The sequence below is a fragment of the Cladophialophora psammophila genome (genome assembly GCF_000585535.1).
Source record: "Cladophialophora psammophila CBS 110553 chromosome Unknown aczJe-supercont1.15, whole genome shotgun sequence".
NCBI classification, from domain to species: Eukaryota; Fungi; Ascomycota; class Eurotiomycetes; order Chaetothyriales; family Herpotrichiellaceae; genus Cladophialophora; species Cladophialophora psammophila.
In genome coordinates, this window is record NW_006912936.1 from 875,688 (window position 1) to 896,913 (window position 21,226).

At 52.1% G+C, this 21,226-nt stretch overlaps 8 protein-coding genes across 8 annotated transcripts; 4 read left to right on the forward strand and 4 right to left on the reverse strand.

Annotated features, from left to right (window-relative positions):
* Window positions 1–210: 210 nt before the first annotated feature.
* A1O5_09244 (uncharacterized protein) lies at window positions 211–2,013 on the reverse strand (the record flags this gene model as incomplete). The annotated part of the gene is made up of 1 exon (XM_007749823.1): window positions 211–2,013. One exon carries the CDS (start codon window positions 2,011–2,013, stop codon window positions 211–213), a length of 1,803 nt encoding a protein of 600 aa, XP_007748013.1.
* Window positions 2,014–5,010: 2,997 nt separating this feature from the next.
* A1O5_09245 (urea carboxylase) lies at window positions 5,011–8,898 on the reverse strand (the record flags this gene model as incomplete). Its single annotated transcript, XM_007749824.1, has 4 exons — window positions 5,011–5,255; window positions 5,317–5,893; window positions 5,945–8,389; window positions 8,434–8,898. 4 exons carry the CDS (start codon window positions 8,896–8,898, stop codon window positions 5,011–5,013), a joined length of 3,732 nt encoding a protein of 1,243 aa, XP_007748014.1.
* A 400-nt stretch (window positions 8,899–9,298) lies between these two features.
* A1O5_09246 (lactam utilization protein lamB) lies at window positions 9,299–10,167 on the forward strand (the record flags this gene model as incomplete). Its single annotated transcript, XM_007749825.1, has 3 exons — window positions 9,299–9,355; window positions 9,406–9,577; window positions 9,626–10,167. 3 exons carry the CDS (start codon window positions 9,299–9,301, stop codon window positions 10,165–10,167), a joined length of 771 nt encoding a protein of 256 aa, XP_007748015.1.
* A 1,931-nt stretch (window positions 10,168–12,098) lies between these two features.
* A1O5_09247 (uncharacterized protein) lies at window positions 12,099–12,413 on the reverse strand (the record flags this gene model as incomplete). Its single annotated transcript, XM_007749826.1, has 1 exon — window positions 12,099–12,413. The coding sequence occupies one exon, from the start codon at window positions 12,411–12,413 to the stop codon at window positions 12,099–12,101; it is 315 nt and encodes a 104-aa protein (XP_007748016.1).
* A 279-nt stretch (window positions 12,414–12,692) lies between these two features.
* On the reverse strand, window positions 12,693–13,004 carry A1O5_09248 (uncharacterized protein; the record flags this gene model as incomplete). Its single annotated transcript, XM_007749827.1, has 1 exon — window positions 12,693–13,004. The coding sequence occupies one exon, from the start codon at window positions 13,002–13,004 to the stop codon at window positions 12,693–12,695; it is 312 nt and encodes a 103-aa protein (XP_007748017.1).
* Window positions 13,005–14,613: 1,609 nt separating this feature from the next.
* On the forward strand, window positions 14,614–17,133 carry A1O5_09249 (uncharacterized protein; the record flags this gene model as incomplete). Its single annotated transcript, XM_007749828.1, has 1 exon — window positions 14,614–17,133. The coding sequence occupies one exon, from the start codon at window positions 14,614–14,616 to the stop codon at window positions 17,131–17,133; it is 2,520 nt and encodes an 839-aa protein (XP_007748018.1).
* Window positions 17,134–18,285: 1,152 nt separating this feature from the next.
* Window positions 18,286–19,233, forward strand: A1O5_09250 (uncharacterized protein; the record flags this gene model as incomplete). Its single annotated transcript, XM_007749829.1, has 1 exon — window positions 18,286–19,233. One exon carries the CDS (start codon window positions 18,286–18,288, stop codon window positions 19,231–19,233), a length of 948 nt encoding a protein of 315 aa, XP_007748019.1.
* Window positions 19,234–19,558: 325 nt separating this feature from the next.
* On the forward strand, window positions 19,559–20,673 carry A1O5_09251 (uncharacterized protein; the record flags this gene model as incomplete). Its single annotated transcript, XM_007749830.1, has 3 exons — window positions 19,559–19,611; window positions 19,661–19,755; window positions 19,826–20,673. 3 exons carry the CDS (start codon window positions 19,559–19,561, stop codon window positions 20,671–20,673), a joined length of 996 nt encoding a protein of 331 aa, XP_007748020.1.
* Between the last annotated feature and the right edge of the window lie 553 nt (window positions 20,674–21,226).

A 21,226-nucleotide genomic window follows, 5' to 3' on the forward strand; every position in this document is an offset into this window, starting at 1 on the left:
ATTTCGAGCCTTGCTGTACAAGATATCCAAAAGGGCCATCAAGAGCCTCCCTTTTCAAGACGGTCCAGATTTTTCGAAACTACACGGCTCAACGACCAAATATCAGAAATTGAGTTTGTGATGGAGACATGCAGCAACCTTAGGAGCACAATGCCCCGGGGTCTCGATGGTTATCCCTGTTGTCGCGCAGAGGCCGATTGCGGATAGCATTTATCCGCCGTAGCGGAGGGCTCCCCAGTAGAGCGCAAACCCAGAACCGAATGTCGCGGCCATCAATGAGAGAGTCAGACAGAGAAAGAGCTTGACTGCTCCCAGAGAAGTGCTGCCCGATGTGATCTTGGAGTCTTGCGGACTGAAGCGGACAATGTCAGTCGACATGAGAGTCGAAACAAAGGTTGCGGGCAGAAAAAACACTGTTACTACAGTAATGATCCTCATCAATACAGTTTCGAATGTTGTTTTGAGCGTCAGATGCTTCATTTGTTCTGTCAACTCCTCCATCCGTTTCGCCGAAGCGCGTGCCTCCAAGGCAAAGGCTTTGTTGGCCTGCATGCTTTGGTATTCGACGATCCCGTATAGGAGGGTTTTGCACTCGGCAATCAGCTTCGAAATGGTTTCAATTCTGTTGAGGTGCATGCCTAGGTCATTCCGCAGAGACTGGACACGCTGCGAGAACTGAGCCACAGATGCCTGCATGCTCCTGCGGAGGGTAGGGTCCAGATGTTCCAGATCGGAAGATGTCGCAAGGCGGTGGTAGAAATCCTCAATCCGAGAGAGGACGGCAATGTCGCTCTTGAGCACCAAGCCAGCATCATTGACGATGTTTTCCAGAGCCTGCGCCTCTTGAAGTTCCTCGATCCTATACACGTTCTGGTCTTCGTCCCCTTTCAAGTGCTGATTCTTGGGGTCGTACTCGGGAGGCAGATTTGGAGGGTCCTGCGGCTCATCTGGCACATTGATGGCAATGCTAGGCGGTAGGAGCTGCAGAGGCGGGGGAGAGTTTGTATCTGGCGCCATTTGGGAGTTGGTAGTATTAGTACGAGTGCGAGCGGCGCGCAAAGTCCAGGTACGCCTTGGAGCCAAAGTATTACCCTGATTGCCTGCTAGGATCGTTTCTGTAGGGCCTGCGAAAGTGGCTACAGGCGCGACCTTGTCCACCAAAGCACGACGTTTGAGTGTGTGTAGTTGTTCTTCGATGTCGTTCATACACCACCTCCAGTTTTCTCCACACCATTCGACAATCACCAAGTGACAAGCAAGGGAGTTGGTGAACTTCTTTGCGATGCTGGAATACGTGTCAGGGGATTTGGACAGCAGAGTTGCCGACACTTCTTTGAGCCGGCCGCGTATAATGTCATTTGCCTTGACAACGATCCATGTTGCATGTCCGTTCTGGACGTCAAATGAATGGAAGACCACAACCTGTCGATTCGACCAGGGCCACTGCAGTTCGTCTTTGCGCTCGAACGATTTCAGATTGTAGCAGATCTGAAAGTCTTGCCCGGAACGGTCGAGCTCTGGGATCGGGTTTCGTTGGAGGCCTGGCTCGAGCCGCCTGTCCTCTCTGAAGCCACTGAACTGCGAGTCCACCGCGTACAGCTGTTGGCCAAATGCGAATAAAAACTCCAGGAAGATGGGAAGCACTTGAAAGACCGAAAGGATCCAGGTCATCATGTCTTGACTGATGTACAGTACATCACGGGAGTTGCGAGCGCCAACGAAGACAAACAGACATTGTTTGTCTTTCTGGACATGGCCGGCAGAGGCAGTGAGTTGCTGTCTCAGCAGGTCGACAGAACGTGACGTCTTGCTTTCGAAGGTCCCGCGCGAGTCGTCGTAGTAGAAGAGCTCAACAGCAGCTCTGTTCTCGGGACAGAACAGCTTGGGGGCTCTTCTAGCCAACGCTTGTCTGTATTCTTGTTGGACAGATGGGTAAAAGGGGCCAGCATCTATCAGGTTGGCGGGGTAATCCTGGGCCCGGCGGCAAGACGCGTGGAAATCAACGAGCGACATCGTTTTGCTTTAGTGGTATGGGGGGTATCCCAATTGGTCAAGAGACCGGTGTAAGAGGGGAAATACAGTGGTTTCCAAGAGGTAGTTCAAGAATATATATCCTCTCACACAGCCCCCCATATCGCCATCGAGGCTACTCAGAGTAGACCGATCTCGTCCCCCACGGGTCGTGTTCGTGACGCTCGACCCTCTAAGCCCCTTGGCGGTTGCGGAGTCTGCGCCTACTTGCCCACTAGCCCACAAGACCACCAGCCCCACCAACAGGCCAAGTCTGCCTTGTTGCTCTCAGGGATGAAGGAAATCAAGCAAGTGGTGGGAGGGTGGAAGGCAGCTGGGGAGGGAAGGGGGAGGGAAGGGGGAAGGCAAGATTCTCGCCGTCATTTCTCGGCGCCTTCTCATCCTGGTTTCTCTGTCGCTGGTTCGGGGATACGACAAGCCGGAGCAAAGGACGCTCTGTCAAGCGTGTGGATTTTGCAACAGTCTTTTCTCTTCCTACGATTCGGTTATGGCCGTGCCTGAGGGCTGGATGTTGGTATCGACTCACGACTGAGAGGTCGCGAGGCACCCAGAATCGCCATGTCTGTGCTCTCCGCTGATCTCGTCAGCTGAAACATCGTGTCTGTGCCTCAAGACTTGCAAGTCACCTCGACATAAAACTTCCAGTTCCCAAACTTTTGTCGCAGCCTTTTTTCGAGGATTTCTTGGGTGAGGTTTTCGTAGTCTGGAATGTCATTCCAGCGCCATCGGGGTTCAGCATTAGCCATTGTCTGGCGTCGGTCGGTGAAGACACTGAAACTTGCTGAGCTGGACCTTCGAGTGGCAAGAGTGGCTAGGCTCAATCGACGACCTGGACGGTCGCAAGCGCCCTTATAAAATGAGGGGAAACTGGCTCGCCAGCTAGGTTGCACGTGGCAGCAGCGTCAGGAGCCTCATCCTCGTCTCTTTGCAGTTGTCCATGGCCCTGATTTCAGCCGCTTCCTTATCACGCGACTAGTTGTTGTATGCCATGATGATCATTGGACAGGAGACACTTTCCTTTACCGAGTGCGAATGGTCATACATGCGTCAACCCCCATTGGCTCTCAATGGCTGTCCGCCGTATCAGCCACCACATTGGAGGCTGGGAAGACTGCAGATTGCCTGGTACAATCAATCATATTAGACGAAGTACGGAGCCTGATATGAGGGATAGAGCTCCGCAACTAGGGAGGACACAAATCAATATCTCGCCGCCCAGAACCCAAAATCACAGCCAGCAGACGTTGATAATAGGTCCACCATACCGGTCGTGGATTAGTGAGTTCCCCATCCACCAGCGTTCCTGTCTTTAGACAGCAGTGCTTTGCGAATAATATAATACTTACATTCGGGCCACGGGCCGACCCTTAGCCCCCAATGCCAAAACAGCGAGGCAAGCAAGGCTGTCTCCAACTTTTGAATCCGACTGAATCCATCTAATCGTGCGGTGAGATACAGTCTTAAAGTGATATCTATCGAGGCAACCACAATGCTGGCACCCACGACGCAAGACGGGCCCAGCGGTCCCCAGTCGAGTGTGCCAAGTGTCTTGCGGCGGCCATGCACTCAGCCTTGGTCTGGCCTGTATCTCCCAAACACGAGGCTGAGTAAATGCAACAAGAAAATGAGCAAGGCAGGCATGAGGTCCTATTCCTAGGGGTCTCTTAGGGGTGAACACAAGCCTATGGACCTGGTCTGTGTTATCACGAGAAGGCTGATTCTGAGTCCCCTGGATACAAGCCACTAGGTCAATGACGCGCGAGTCTACATTGTGACAGCCCGAGCACCGCCTCCCTCCAGATATGCATTGTACTTACAGTCGATCATGGGCCCACATTCCGTGCCTCGTCCAGCTGAAAGGAAACCTATTTATCGGTGCTCGTCACAACTAATAGGATGGCAGCACCATTGCCACGCTGACCACCAGATCACCCGAAGACTCGCCTGTTGTGTCTGTATTCTCTTAGCTTTGGATCTACAAGCAGAGGCAACCAGCCTAGTTGCAGGCCACCAAGCCTAGTTGCAGGCCACCAGGCCTAGCCCTTCCGACACATTCGGCATTTCCCGCATGTAATATCTCGTATATACTGCAATATTAAAGACGGGGCGCGAGGTATAGGCATTTTTCGCCCTGATGGCCCCTATTGCAACGGGCCTATAGGCTATTCATTATTCTCCTGCAACCCTCGCGCCCTTCTATTGCTGTTCCCCCACCCTTGCCTTTGCCCTGTCAATACAATGCAGTTATTTTGCCACGGTCCCGCTGCATTCCGCGTCCGGGGCGTGTGTGCATACCTATGTACATTGTATCGTAATACCTCGGCGTGTTGCGCACACTCCTCCCGGGGCGTGTGCCTTTGGTATCTACGTACATACTATTCCGTCAAATCCATATTCACACTCCGTGTGCATTGCTGGCAACGCCACTATACCAGATCATGATTCTTTTTTTTTTTTTTGATCTCCATCTATTACACAAATCACCCATGAAGAGATCCCGTCTTCGATATCTATTATGAGTCCAATGGTGTCTTTTGGCTCGGGGAGTGCAAAACCAGATTCCTCTACGGAGCGAAATTCTTCAGACCGCTGCGAAATACCCCGGGCAACCTGACCTCTAGCTGCGACCATTGAGCTCTCTCTCTCTCTCTCTCTCTCTCTCTCTCTCTCTCTCACACACACACACAACTGACGAGATGGTGGATGATGTCTAGAGTCTCGCTTTCGACAGATGAGAGCCCTGGACAGGGAAGGGAGGCCGGATGTGCGTCGATCTGACCCTATACATGACGTTTTGGCACGACTTCACTTGAGCGGACAGGAGTTACATTTATTGTGCCAACAAAGTTATCCAACTCCTGTTATATCTGTCTCAGTCTTTCAGTCAGGCGGCACTACTCGCTCACCAGGAATGGGCATGGCATATCTTCTCCCCCTTTGTCAAAATACTACTATATGTCGCAGAGAGTTCTTAAGTGATCATCCCTGGGTAGCACGTTGAAGAAGCATAAGTGGTCTCCCAGCCTGCACCACGTCGTTAGGCTTGACCAGCAATTTCTCCACCGTAGCGCCTTCCATGCTCTGTTCCGCCTTGACGGGGATCTCGAGCTTCATCGCCTCCAGGATCGAAACAACTTGCTCCAGCTTGACGCTGTCGCCTTCCTTGACCTCGACTTTCCACACGTTGGCGTTCAAGGGCGCTTCCACGGGTATGATGTCCGGATCTTAAACACACGTCAGTCTTCCTCTCAGATTTCACATGGGCGGAGGTGTATAGTATATTACCGTGCAGCAGCTCCTCCACTGTATCCATGCTGATTTTCCCTGCTTCCTTCTCTTTGTTCCATTTTTCCAGAAGTTCCCTCTCCAGCTTGTCCATTTCTGCCTGCGCTTCTCGCTGTTTGGCGCGGATTTGCGCCACTTCGTCCTTCGTGTCTCTCAGGAGCTTGTTGTGCTCTTTCATGTCGAATTCGGTGTCCTCATATTCATACTCGTACCGACCACTTCGGAAAGTCGCCATCATGCCTTCATACTCGTCCTCGGTCACCTCGTAGAAAGTGATCTGATCAAAGTCTTCGAACAACCAGGGCTTCTCTGAGCTGTAACCTTTCTTGAAGCCCAAGATGTCGGCTCCAGGGATGGAGAGTCCCGTCATCATGTACCCACCGGGTGACTCGACGTTGTATAGTGCCATGCATGACCCTCCCCAGCCGACCTGCCCTTCTGGAGTGTGGACGCGGGAAGGGTTCATTTTTGGACACTGAATGCGCTGGCGAGGATCAATCGGTAGGGCGATTGGAAGGGCCACAAAGAACCCCACGGCTACCACCATCAATGAGGATTTCGTATATATGTCTCGAAGCTGTTACGCGTTAGAAAATTTGAAACACACCACTATCAGTCAGAATTTCACCTGTTGCATCGTGAATGCATTGTTCTTTGCCACGAACTCCATTGGATCAGGTAGATACGACGCATACGGTCTTTGCGTCTCCATATACCTCTGCAAGCTTTCCTTCTGCCTCTTACTCTCGAACGTGATGGGAAGTTTGTACTTGCGGCTGGGAAACTTGGCTTCACTGAGATCGCCGAGTTCATTCTCAAGCTTGAGAAGATAATCCATCATCTTCTGGCGCGGGACCTTTGTGGAGTCATAGTAGAGCATCAGAGAATTTCCGCAAGCCATTCCCGTATGCATCGCGCCATTGGAGAACGATATCTCTCCCGCGGACTCTCTGAGCTTTCCATACAGCGCGACTGCACGGCACCGGTAGTTGAGGTCAAAGGAGCCGTAGCCGTAGTCGATCAAGATGAAGTCGTCACCACCCTGACGGTACGAGACGAGCGGTTGGTTGCCCTGTTCTTGGATTTGGTGGATGATTGCAGCCTCCCACCCTTTGTTCTCCACGGACGGTGGGAAAACCTCGTACTTCAACGGCGAAACATTTTCGAAGCTGCTCTTTCCATTGCAACAGTCGTCAATCGAGCCTAGGAACTCTTCGACTTCCTTGCGCTTAGCAATTGCGTCTTGGTACGAAACCCTCTTGAACCTCAACTTGTTGCCGGCCTTCATTTGGCCTAGTCTCCAATAGTCGGCCTTTACTATTGTCGTCGCCGACACGAATCCGCCAAAATCGGGCGCGTCGATGGGGAAGAGGCACGGATCGTCCCCTGTCCAATTCACGGTGCCCACTGGATAGCCATATTCGATGACATTTGAAGGGTGGGCGCCGCCTTCTCCTCCATCGGGGCGTGCCCATTTTGGTTTCGGGCCGATAAGTCGTATGCCTCCTCGAGCGGCGTTATGAGAAATCGTCCAGGTGCTGTCGTAGAATTCCTCAATGGATTCGTTGGTGACGAAACCTTCGTCGTAGGGGCCAGGCATCGCAAAAAGATCCCACTCTTCTGGGTAGGACGGTATCAGGTCGTCTGGTAACCTGAGCTCGCCGCTGACGTCGGGCAGATCAGCTGTAATTGCCAAAAGATCCCCAGCTGCAAGGGCTCTTCCCTGATAGCCGCCGACAGCAGTCATGGGCGCAGTTGCCTTTGACCCGAACCACGTCGCAATACTTGGGAGACCTCCATATATCGCCAAGTACGATCTGCATCCCCCTCCTGTCGTCCTGCCGATGGTCAATCGCTGACCAGCTCCAATCTTCAGCCGTGTCCACATGGGTGCATCTTTGCCATCAAGCTTGACCTCCATTGGAGCTCCACAAACGGCTACAATGGCTGGCCCAAGGAACTTGAGATCTGGCCCACTCAAGGTGATCTCAATTCCTTCCTTACCGGGAGGATTGCCCACGAGAGCATTAGCTATTCGGAACGCCAGAGGATCCATGGGCCCAGAGTGCGAGAAGCCTCTTCCAATGGTGGGACGACCTGGCCAGTCCTCTATCAAGGTGTACGCTCCACCTTGTAGGACGTCTATCGCTGAAGGTTGAAACTTGAAAGTCTCTAGGAATTTAGTCATCGTATTGCCGGATTTGAATGTGCTGTCTTGCAAGATGGCCTCCAAGAACTCCATGTTTGTGGGCGGTCCGAATATCTGGGAGCCTTCCAGCATTTCAGACATCAATCGGAGCGCTTCGGGGCGGTCTGATGCATGAACCATGACTTTAGCCAGTAAAGGATCGTAAAATGAAGTGACCTTCGTCCCTGTATGGATCCAGCCGTCAATCCGAGATCCGCGAATCTCTTTCCAAGAGACATGTTGCAGTGTGCCTGGTGATGGCGCAAAGTCCTTTGCAGGATTCTCGGCGTAAAGCCGTACCTCAATCGCTGCTCCTGAAGGAGGACTTTTGGGTTGGAGACGGCGGAGATATTCACCATCGAGCCCGCCCTTCCCAGAAAGCTCGGCATCGGCTTGCTTCAGCATCAGCTCTACCAAGTCAATCCCATAGCACATCTCAGTGATGCCATGCTCCACCTGCAATCTTGTGTTCATCTCCAGAAAGAAGAAGTCCCCTGACTCATCATCGACAAGGAACTCGATGGTACCAGCTGAGCCATAGTTGATTGAGTCAGCCAGACGGACAGCAGCCGATCCTAGCTTTTCCCGGAGTTCGGGATGTTTCGCCACGAAGGGACTGGGGCACTCTTCAATCACCTTCTGATGTCGTCGTTGAATTGAGCATTCGCGCTCCCCAAAATGTATGGCTTCACCAAGCCCATTACCGAAGACTTGGACTTCAATATGATGCGAAGAAGGGTAGAACCTTTCCATGAAGACGCCCGAGTTTTTGAACAGAGTCTCACCACGCGACCGAACTGTCTTGAGCGACCGTCGGACTTCGTCTTCATCCTTGCATGCTAACAGCCCCATGCCGCCTCCGCCTGCGGTGGCTTTGAGCATTACCTGGAGCTGTCAATACAGTTTACAACACGAATGGTCACACCTACTGGGAAGCCCAGTTTCTTCGCTTCCTCAACCGCTTCATCCTCCGACCTGACAAGACCCTTAGTTCCTGGCACGATGGGAACATTCGCCTTTGCAGCAAGTTCACGGGCTGTATGCTTAATACCGAAATCGTCGATACATTTGGGACTGGGTCCAACGAAGACCATCCCTGCTTCAGTGACATGTCTGGCGAAATCGGTGTTCTCAGATAGAAATCCATAGCCTGGGATGATTCCGTCTGCTCCTTTGGATTTGGCAAGTTTAATGATCTGTTGCGTATCGATGTAGCCCTTAGCATCCGGTCCAGAGAGCAGAACAGCTTCATCTGCAGCTCCAACATGAGCCGAGGCGGCATCAGCTCCGGTGTAGATCGAAATCGTCTTAATGCCGAGTTTGCGGGCTGTCTTGCATATCCGTACTGCGATCTCTCCTCGATTCGCGACCAGCAACGTCTTCAATTTCTCCATCTTGTGAAGGCTGGTGAGGAAAGAGGGTGAAGGACGAGCGGCAGCTGACACCCAGCTCTGCTAATGCGAGGGATTGTTGGCATTATCAAGCCATGTTGCATTGCCTTGATATCAGTGAAAGCATCCTGCCGTCATTGGCCCTGATGTGCAAGGATTCCCCCAAAAAAAGTCCATGAGGGGGCATGAAGCTATCGTGCCTCCGCAAAGTCGTTCTTCTCCGCCATCATAGTGACGTATGATTGGGATTGGCCCAAGGATGGGCCAAGTGTGATATACCAGGGTGCTGTTCCTCATGTCCGGAAAATGAAGATAATGGAGAGACCCGCGCGTGGTTTCTGAAGTTGTTAATTTCATCCTCACTAACAAATATTTCGCCGTATATAATAAAGCCAAATTCAAGATGACGCCTCCACCAATCAAACACAAAGCCTTGCTTAATGTTGATATGGGGGAAGGGGTAAGCGGACCCGTTCCGACCGTGGGCCATATTATCTGATCAGTAGGCAGCACGGCAATTATGTCTGCGGTCCAGACTTGGAGTTGCTGCCGTTTATTGATCACGCCAATGTGGCATGTGGGTTTCACGCGGGGGATCCTTTGATAATGCTGGACACTGTCAGGAATTGTAAGAAACATAATATCAAAGTCGGGGCACACCCTGGACTTCCTGATATACAAGGTAAGCTTCTGAACCCGATCAAAGTCAACTCGACCTAACATCATGGAGGTTTTGGCAGACGTGAGATCAAAATGTCCCAGGAGGAGCTGACAGCCATCACGGTATACCAAGTTGGAGCATTGAAGGGTTTCCTTGATCTAGAAGGTGTCCCCTTGCATCACGTCAAGCCCCACGGTATTTTGTACGGAATGATGTGCCGTGACTATGATATTGCCAAAGCAGTCATGGAAGGAGTCCCCAAAGGCGTTCCTGTCTTCGGCCTTGCAGGCACAAACATGGAAAAGGCTGCCAACGATCTTGGTATCCCCTTCTGGGCGGAGATGTACGGAGACGTAAAATACAGCAACGATGGCATGCTCGTGATTGACAGGAAGAAGAAGGCGTGGGATCTGGAAGATGTCAGAAAACATGTCAGTCAACAGCTCAACTCACAGTCCGTTACCGCGACGGATGGCAGTGTCGTGCAGCTGCCAGTGAAGGATTATCCGATATCCATATGCTGCCATTCAGACTCTCCTGGTTGTCTTGGAATAATCAAGACCACAAAGGACGTGATTGACAAGTTCAACAAAGAACACGGAAGGATATGAGAATGACAGGACAGGGTTGATGCGAGACCACCTTGCAAAAAGGTTCATAGCTTCTTTCTTTGAGGCCTCCTACAGGACGTCTCCAAGAGTCCTTGAATTGTACCACACAAAGTCTTTGCATGCTGCTTCTATGCGATTTCCCATTTGTTGTCGATTTAGCGGCATGCTCATAGGTTGGTCTTGAAGTCTTTTCTGTCGTGCCCATACCATGGGTAGGATTAGGTCATGGCTGTGAACAAGAGCATCAATCTGGACTAGGTCGTAGGATATCCAGGATAGCAGTGACGGGAGAGCTTCCATCCGAGGAGCATACTAGGTGTGAAGGGTGCCCGTAGCTTGGACTGACTAGAAGGGCTACTGGACGGCTTCATAAGCGAGCCATAAGCTGATTCAATGAACGCACAAAGTGGTCAAAGGCACTAAGGATGCAGATAGAATTATGAGAAAGGGAACACGTTTCCTGATTGAGATGCTGAAGTGAACTTCTAGTGCCGCATCTAAATGAAGGACCGAGATAGGGAGAGGAAGGATGGATGGTATGATTTTTCATCGCTGCCCCGCTGGAACTGCCCCGGCTCGTCCGTTAGAAATGTCTCGTCTAGGCTCATTGTCGGCTAACTTGCCCCACAAAGTTCTGCCCGGAGCAGCCTACATCGGGGTTCCTGCTTCTCCCCAAAATACCACCTGATATATTGATTAAAGCCAATAATCACTTCAACATTCAGCAGTCCGAACTGTGAGTCCCTCCGCATCAATGTCAACTGAAGTTGAAAGCTAATACCCTCAATAGGGTGTAGAGGTAACATCTGTCGCTCTCATCTCACGAGATATGAAAGCCCCCGACATGCCCGGGGTTCGATTCGTAAGTGATCCCACTATGGGTTCAAACTACATGTGTACTAATTCCCACAAAGCCCGGTTCGGAATAACTGTGAATCTTTTTTTTCCCATTCTTTCTTTTTTCTTTGATTAGAACACTTTTTGCTTTTGGCAAGACCTGCTGCAGGTATGTAGGAAGATCAGATTTGTGCGACAGTCCGCCAGAAAGGCAAATGCACGTGCTCGTGACACACCTCCTTTGTCACGGACAAGGTGTCGCCTGGGTCGAGCCACATACACATCTATCTGCCTGCCCGAGAGCTTGCTTCTCACCGAGATAACTGATGTAGTTTTCAAGGCTGGTTGCCAGTCGAATGACACAACATTATGTCTGATTCCTGACTCAATAATGTGACTACCATTATCACAGTGGCGCGGCGTATCGGCTGACAACGTATATAGGCTAATGAATAAATTTGGTCTATGACTACATCGATTTTTTTTTCTTTTGGAATTCGTCGAAGCTGTTCTGTTCATATATTTATTTGACAATCAAACCTGCTCGGTCTCGACTGGGCTCGTATTTGGAGATTCTCGGCTCCTCGTCAATTGCAATCCGCTGTGTTGTTCCATCCCGCACCTCAAACCAACCTAGAGCATACGTCTTACCACGTGGTGTGGCTTCCAGGGTTTCAGCCAGCTTCGTGGAATGCATGTACCAAAGCAGATTCGCAAGGGTTCCTGGCGGGCGTGGGAGCCACGATCGCAGCTTCTGCGATTAGAAAATACCAGGCACCTATTCATGGTAAGGGGGACCAAGGGGCGACCAAGAAGGCCGTGACCAAGAAGGCCCAGAGGTTCGCGAATACTATATTCCTGGGAGACTGCTCCATATCGCCTATTGATGAGATGCAAATTACGAGGAACTCTGCTAGAACACTACATGTTCCTAGAATTGCGAGCCGCCTGCGGCGATTGAACAGTGCGGCGAATGGTAGGGCGATAGTCGGCAGACCCGCATACTCGACGAAGAGAATTGCAGGTGGTGCGTGGCCTAACGCCGATTGCCAGTACGGCTCCATTGCCCTCTCAAACACATCGAGCTGAGACTATCACATCTTGTAGATGACTACCATAGCGGTGGACAGCCAGAGAAACTTCACCGGCACGGTCCCTGCAGAGCTGAGAGCGCCGAAGATGATGAAGATCTCTCCAAGCGAAATCATGCCCCAGGTATACCACAACGACAGAGCTAAGCGCTGTGGGTTCGCCGTGATGTTCTCGCTGCGGAAAGGTGCACTGGTTCTGTCTATTCGCAGAGGATGAATGCGTCCGTTTTGGAGAACAAAGCGGCCAGCTGTCAGCCTTGGGTCAAGGGATTTGGCGTCACTCCGTCCTTCGCCGAGCTTTTTGAGGTCGCTCCACATTCCTTCACCGATCACTGCAGCGACTCCGTATATTCCGCTGGGGTCACAGGACAGTCCGGATTGTTGCCGGCCAAGCAAGAGGTAAAGCCCAACAAGGCAGGAAGCTACCGGAATCAGTGTCGCTGCTAGTAGCCGAGACCAAATTGCAGAACCGATAACAAGTGTCCACAAAGACCCGTCAGCAGGATCGGATGGATTTGCGGAACACCTTGTCTGAAAAACCAAACCCTGTATGACGGGTGCAGCTACCGTGGCTAGCACATTCGTGAGTGCTGATAGCTATATCAGAGCTCTAGCCTTGATCGGCTTTCGAAGGTATGTGAGATAGCACACCGGATCTCGAATGAAGATGTCAGTCCCAGAAAGACCATTCGGTCTACTGAGCTTGTAGAAAGGTGCCAATCGCATGTAGCGCCATGAAAGGTATTTGGTATTGTCAAAGTCGGACGCAACGAAATAGCGTATGAGGGCCTTGCCCTCTCTTTGCAACTCGTGAGCATGCTGATAGAGGTATTGCATGGCCGCAGCAAGACCCAATGACAGTATAACCACAAAGCCGAGATACAAGCCTGTCAGTGCACTACACGCCATTTTAGGCGGCATAGGGCTCGCTCATAAGCCGGATGCGCAAGAGTAGCTCCGATGGCAGTATGATCGGGCGACTCAGCTTGGTTTGCTTCTTCAGGAGACTACCTCGTCTCATGGACGCGATGTATTTCCTTGGTCTCGTGGGCGTCTTGGTCGCCGGGATTGTAGCCGGGTCAGATAGTGCGCAAGTCAGGGTTGACCAAAGGGGCATCCGGTGGTGGAGCGAAGTCAATGCTAAGCTTAGGTGGTGAGTTGGGGCACCTTGAGACGGGTTGATAGTCTTTTGGGATGGTGGATGCCGTCTTCTTCGATTGATTTGGAAGTCTCTGACAATAGTGATCTTTCCAGCGTCCGTCTGTGCCTTCAAGGGAGTTGCTCCATCTATCACTGGCGCGCAGTGGCTTCCGAAAACCATCTAGCTGCAAGAAGGCGCATTACAGGGTGTTAAGACCTCAACAATGCGCAGATATCGTTGCGAGGCTGGAGAAGCGCAAAATAAGTACTAAACGGCAATTGGCGACTTACCTGCCCCTTTGCATTAGGTGGAATTTTCGGACGCGGCTATGTTAAAGGGCAAAAGGAACCACCATTGTCCCAATCTGCTCCAGACTGTTGACAATGCCTCAATAATGCTAAGCCATGGGAGTTGTTAGGACGGTTCGGATGCTATTGTAGTTAAAAGGTATTTGGGAAGGGGACCAGTCACTCTGTACATGTGGTATTGATCTTGGATATCTCGCCTTGTGCCGCATCTGAAAGGCCGCCCATGTGATCAGCCTTCAGCCTTCAGGATCCGAATGTTGGAAGGGTATAAATAAGTACCGAGCAGAGGTAGGTACTCCAGGTTTTCCTCCCCCAGATACTTTCCCCAATCTGTATATCTTGCCGTATTAATTAGTTCTGAACAGTGCTTTTCTAAGATCTGAGCAGAATGCGAAGTGCGGAAGGGAGAATCGCATTGAGGTCGGTTTGTCAGCGTCCCACCAGGCGACCGGGTTCGAGAGTGGAATGGACACGCGGCTGAGCCTTATTTTCAAGTACGCCAGGGCCAATGCGACGTCCTAAATGCACCCCTGGCAGAGCTCGTGTGACGACCTATTGCAGGTCCAAACATTGCGCGAAAAATACTCCGCTATCAACTGAGGATGGCGGGTCGGAGAGTCAACAATTGGCTGCGGGACAGCGTTCGAGGGCTTCCAGAAGGTGCCTTTTGGTGGCATAAGCAGCCACCTACGACGATGCCGCTGCGCTTAGCTCACTCGGACATGTCCACCAGAACCAATGCTCTCGGGCCCTGTGGGCACTGACTTCCCCGAAAAGGCGCAAGGACTGAGAAGACCCCAGTCCAAATGTCGTAGGAAGGGCGTGCAGAGGGTGAAGAAGCCAAGGCTCTTGCACACCCATTGGCATTCATTCCAGAACTGCCTGAGGAGTCATAGACCCTATCCACCGATCTTCGGAGATTCGTATTCTGGTCCGAGGAGAAGGCTGAGTATCGCTCAAAAGGTACGGTCTGGTCATCTTCTCGCCCTCCTCCTTCTCTTTCGTTGCCATTTCTCCGCAAGTACTTACTGTATGGTCCGGCCTTGAGGACCACAGGCGAGAAGAAAAAATGGAGTACTTCGACTTCGATGATGCCTCCCATGCCATTCCGGCATTGGACCTCGATGATTGTTCGTCGGTCGCGGGCGAGGCCTGTGAAACTGATGCCACAGACTGTTATGAATCGCTCTTTTTCGACAAATCTGCCGCTCTTCCAACCAGTCGAGCACCAGCCATCAAAGTCTGCAAACTCAAGCTGATCAACAACGTTGAAATCGAGGCCATCCCACATCCTTCCGACATCACCGCGGAATACCCCATGTTTCGTGCCAAAGAGCCTTGTGATCTTTGCGCGCGAATGGGTCTCGATTGCTTCTTGGCTACAAGAGGCGCTCTGGTCACGGGCTGCACTTGCTGTATCTCTCTGTATCGAGAGTGCAGCTTCGTCCACCCAAAAATCCCCAAGGGCTTTGTCAACACCTTCCCGGGCATCGCTGAAGATCAGCAGATTACTGAAGGACCATTGACTGAACGCAGAAAAGCCATGAAGTCGATGGAAGAGGGACGAGGCCGGAAGACTGGTGCTCGATTTCCGCGCGATGCTGTCAAGATATTGAAGCAGTGGCTTGCTGAACATGCTGACCATCCGTATCCCAACGAACGAGAGAAAGACGAGCTCAAGCAAGTTACCGGCCTGAAGAGGAGCCAGATCTCCAATTGGCTGGCTAATGCACGCAGACGAGGCAAGGTCAGGCCTGCTGAATCGGGTCCATCCTCACCTATGCTTGGGGCAATCGACATTCCCCATAGAGCCGACAATCCAGACATTGCAGATCTCAACCCCCTGGATAGATGGAAAGCCTCACCGCCAGAACACGAACCCGCATCCATGACTGCTATTGCTCGTGCCGTCACCTCCACACCTCTGCCAGCTCGCAATCCTTCTCTGCCAAGTATTCATGGCTCTAGGCCGAGCTCGAAGAAGGCTTCTAGCGAGGATGATTCATCTTTCTCCATGTTCCGTGCTCCATCGGTGAGCAGTTTTGAAACAAGAGAATCCAGCAACTCGGATCTTACCTTTGCCTCCTCTCGGTCGAATCGATCCAAAGGATCTTTCGCGTCCTCCCAAGACCGACGCAGGCGCAGACGAGCTCCCGTGGCGCAACGTACTGCTGCGCAACAGGCTAAGTCGCGAGCAGCAAGGATCTTCCAGTGTACATTTTGCACAGACTCTTTCCCTGCTAAATATGACTGGCAGAGGCATGAAAAGTCTCTTCATCTCGCTTTAGAGCGATGGACTTGTTGTCCCAATGGTGGGACAATGACTGACGCACTGACGGGCATGGGCCTGTGCATCTTCTGCCGCGAGCCAAACCCTTCGGCGGATCATTTGGAATCGCACAACTTCACTGCATGCCAAGAGAAGACATTGCAAGAACGTACCTTCTATCGGAAGGACCACCTCAGTCAGCATCTGAAACTGATGCACAATGCAAAAGTGCAATCCCACATGGATAACTGGAAAAGCACCACGAACGAGATCAAGTCCGGGTGCGGCTTCTGCCCGTCCAAGTTCACAACTTGGCAACAGCGAGCTGATCATCTGGCTGCTCACTTCCGTAATGGTGCAGACATGGCCAACTGGAGTGGCGGTTGGGGATTTGAGCCGTACGTCGAAAGACTGGTCGAGAACGCCATACCACCCTACCTCATCGGTCACGAGAGGAACACGATGGACCCGTATGTCGCGAGAGTGGCAGCAACACCGTCCGCCAACACCGATGCAGGATTGACCAACGGTACCTCTGCAGAAAGCACAGAGCCTGATCAAATAACCCGGGACTCTAACTGCTGGGGTAGACTGGAACAAGAATTGAGCAAGTTCGTGTCACAACAGAGAATTGCTAGTCGCGTTCCGTCAGACAAGGAGTTGCAGGATCAAGCTCGCATGATCATTTACGAAGACAGTGATCCCTGGAACTGGACCTGCGCGGACAATCAGCAGTGGCTTGACACCTTCAAGTATCAACAGGGGATCGGAAGTGTCACAGACGCAATGGTGCCGACCAAAACCTTGGCTGAAGTGCCCATCTTAGCCCCGTACGTGATTAAGGGCGGGCTGAAGTCGAAGCCTACGACTGCCCAAAGCCAACGCAGGAGTTTGTCCACTGATACCAACTCTTTCCCAGCCATGACCCCTGACTGTGGTAGCATGCCTAACTCTGCCACAGCAGCGACATTTGATAATGGTATGGAGCTTGACTTTGACAGCATTGACTTCAGCAACCTCGACCTCGGAATGGTCGATGATTTGAACTTCGACCTCGGGCTCGACAACAGTCAAGGAGGAGGGATGGCATGTGGCGGTGGAATTGGCGTCTCCATGGCGCCTGCAACGCCGTTCTCATCAAGTATCCAGGGTGATACATTGTTCGGCTCGTACGGGGTAAATCACTCAATAGGCATAGGAATGGACATGAACACAGGAATGCCGTCGCAGCAGCAACAGACACAGCCTGGCAGCAACGGTCGGTTTATGAGTGACCGTGATCTGAGCCAGTTATCTGGGTACGTCGCAGGATTCAACTGACTCCGCAACCAAGCTGGGAGGGCAGAGGGAGAAAACAACCCACTGGGTGGGAGTCGGAGAGTATTTCAACAATGGAACAGACAAGTACATTTGCCATGCGTGGATCTGCACTGGTCAGGCGAAGGGCGTAGGGCTCTTTGAGGAAAGGAGGACATGGCGCCATCGGTTCACAGTCTCGTCATCAGTGTCTCTGATGAGCAGAGCAGTAGAAAAGTAATCAACCATCTTAATGAATAAGGAATGCTGTCACGCCCTGCAGGTGATGCAGGTGATGCAGGTGATGCCTGTCTCACGCCTTGTGTCTGTCAAGGCTGCAGTGATGGCTGGTCTCGGTCAACTCGGTCCGCTTCGGCAGAAAGAAGATCCGGTCCCGACGCTCCCACCCAATTTTCTCCGTCCTCGGAAGTCGGGGGGGAAAAGACAATTCTTTGCTCCATGTTCCCCTTTTAGTTCGACCTCAGCCTGGAGAGCAAGCATGTGAGTATCAGTTCGTCTCTGGCACGTGTCCCCCATTGTCTGTATGATCAGAGGTCTCCAGGCATTAGAAGAAAAGCAACCAGATCGACACGACTGGCAGCCTCAGCCAGACCATTCCAATACAGGACTGCTCTCAACCGCTACCACCGCCAGTCTCACATGTCAGAAAGCGAAGGTTTTTCTTCTTCTTGCGCTTGTCCCGCGTATCTAGGATCCATCCCGCCCCAGCATGGCCCAGCATGGCCCAGCATGCCCCTGCTGGTTCCGTCTCAACAAACGACAAAAGCGGCTGCTGAACCACCAGCAAAACAAATCTTATCCTCTCATACAACCCACCTGCCCGCCTACTATCTTGTCCTTTCCGCCCTCGTCCTTGGCTTTTGCCTGAGTATGCGTGAAAATGTCGTGCAGCAGATTATGTGCATGTGAAATGACCACATGCCATCGTGGCGGACCTCACAACATTTCGCTGATATCATCTCCATCCCACCCTCGCTTCGTCTGTTGCAACTTTCCACGCAAGTGCTCCGTACTCCAACGTTGGAACTTCCACCCGGCGCCGGAACCTGTGTGCAGAACGAAATTCTACTTACCTAGCACAATAATTCTTGAGCGCCTAGCGCGAAGCAGACACCCGAGAAATAGTTCCCGTCCACCTCGACATTGGCGTTGAGCATGGCGACAGCTGACTCTCGACCTGATGCGAAAGTAACAGGATCGGGCCCGATACCATGTGGAGACCTCTCTAGATCGACCATCTACACTATGATCCCCTCCGTGGTCCGGTCGAAGATACCTGTCTTGACCTCCCTCCGACATACCGCAAGAACGGTTGTGCTTCATGGCACGAGCGCTCGCAGGAGAGCATATAACTTGACTTGCGTCGAGTCTACCAAAGAGAAGGAAAGTTATGGGTTTGCATCGACCACCAACTCAAGTGGATCCACGACACCCACGATCAGACCAGACAGTCCGGAAGGAAGCGTACCTTCACAAGACCTGACCCTGAGAATGCTCCCATCTCTGGAGGCGAGATCAGGTGTAGACTGGGATGTTGCTCTCACTGGGGTCAGGTTATGGGTCAACGCCAAAACCCAGGCAGAGCAAGGAGGGGACCCGGTCGCCCTGCGGAGTATGCACATTGACGCATTGCGGTATATGCACATGGCCCTTCCGTCAGATCTGACGACGCTCGAGATCCAAAATTTGCGAGCTAGCATGTCGCCTCAACTCATTTCTCAAGCAGAAAACCTCCCAGAGTATCGTGCGGAACGACAGCCCAATATCCTCCGCCAGGGTGTTGCCCACGCCGTGTGCTGGCTTGTTGCTGGATTGCTACTTATCCTGCCCATTGTCATGACGCTCCTCAACCGACTTCTCCAGTTTGAGCGGGATCATCAAGTCACCGAGCGAGTGCTCGCCAACGGTATTGATCTGACTTCCGCTCTTGGTGAACGTGGTGTTGAGCTACACCAAGCGATAGTTCGCTTCAAGGATGGTCGCGTGGGAGGCGCCTGTGTGGATCTTGGATCGTGGTTTGTAGAGGGGATTGTCGGTGGTGTCAATGATGGCCTCGACGCTGTCGCTCAGAATCGACGGAAAGCAACCCCCCAAATATCCTAGCTGATGATGTCCTCTCCTGTTCCGCATAGAATCGAACCATTATAGAACTGCAAGCTAGCCACCGAGACCACCTTGTTCGTCTTCTAAAAGTATAGATGCGGTGATCATCTCGTGCGTCTTTGCTGTCCCGCGGGCTTTGACCACAGCAATTGGCGGTGCCGTTGCGCATGCTCAGCCTCACCAGCCGCGCTATGCGGCTGACGAGGTCCTGCGCGGTTGGTGAGGCTTGAAGACAAGAAGGGCGTCTGAGTCTCGGCGTGGGGCAACTTGGAGGAGCTTGTCTCCGCCCTTTGGAACTCAAATTCCCATTTCCTCTTCCACAACAATGTCCCTTCGCTTGCTTCCTTCTTTTCGAAGACAACAACTTGTGTTGGACTTGTGAGTGAGTCGCCGAGACGCTGACTGTATGGGCTGACATAGTTTCAAGCTCTGCCCTGAGAGGACACTGTCCGGAGGGGCTTTATGTTTCTCTGACTCCTGGCGACCCCTCTCTCTGGGCCGCGGTCATTTTCGTGCGCAAAGGTAGCAGTCCTCCGCGAAGTTCCCATGGCATCATCAGAAGTTTGGCTTGATTCTGACTTGAAGAGCACAGGCCCCTACGCAGGAGCGGTTCTCCGCTTCCAGATCTCTCTTCCCGACACGTATCCCGACCTGCCTCCTCTCGTCACCTTTTCGACCGATGTCTTCCATCCTCTGATCGTGCCTTTGACCACCTACACCTTTAGTGCCAATAGCGTTGATGCGTCTGGCACTGTCAGTGCTTCAGATGAGGCTCGCCTTCCCCCTGGAACCTTCAGTCTGCGCTATGGATTTCCCCACTGGTTCACAGCCAACTCTCTGCCAGGCAGCAAGGATGACACTTTTGGTGCAAACAAGCAAGGAGATGCGCGTCATTTGACTCCTGGCGACTTGGACTCTGACACTGTAGACGCAAATGAGGATCCTCAAGTTGACCGAGAACCTCCGCAAGATCGCAGAGTCACCATTTTGAAAGTATTGCAGCATATTCAAGATGCATTCGAAAATGAAGGTTTGCTGGATAAACTCCCTCTTGAAACAGTTGGAGATCCCAGCGCGTGGCACGCGTGGCGTGCCCATCGTGGGCTCGCGAGGCGGCAGAACGAGCCTCAAACGCCTGTGTCCGAAGTCAAAGATGCAGCTCCTTCATCGCCAAAAAATCCCGGAGAGTGGAAATGGGATGGTGTCTGGGAGTCACGGGTGAGGAACGGTATCGAAGCTAGTATAAGTGAAGCCACTCTTTTCGGCAGTACTGGTGGTGGTCGAGCCGGGTCTATCGTGATGGACACTACAAGCATGGACCCGCACCAACGATTGCTGGCTGCGGCTGATCGACAAATCCGCTTTACGAAGTTGAGCGATGAGCAATTCGATAAGCTCACGGACGAAATATCAGTCTCTGGCTCTCCTGTGCCTCTCTGATGACGGGGTTCTGCAAAGATTCCGAATAAGGCAAAGAGGAAGTGGTTGTGGCCATGTCTCGAGACCCCTCGCCATTCGAGCCTCGCGTGGCGCTCTAGGTATGCTCCTGAATGCCCCATAATGGACAGCGCCTGCTTTTTCCTCAACTTGAAGCTGCAAGAAGCTGTGGACGCTCTTGCTGTACGGACTCAAGCAAGGACTCAACCTAGTCTCTCGTCCGCAGCTTGACCTTTTGCTTCTCTCCTCAACAATTCAAGCTACGCAGGATACCCCGTATGGTTGTTGCCTTTAGTTTTGAATACTGGCCACATCATGTACAGCACCTATGGCTTCTTCATATGACTGATTTCCCATATCAAGGAACAAAGTGGTCTTTTGGGACGCCGCAGTATTCGCCATACTCTTTCTCAGGATCGTCCTATTGCTCTTCTCCCCCATGGAATCACTTCGCTATTTCAAGGAGCTTTACACATCCAGATCTTGTCAGCCATCGGGCGTTACCGATTCTTGGACTCACCTGCTTTGCAAAACGCTCCAACTCCTTGAAGCCGGG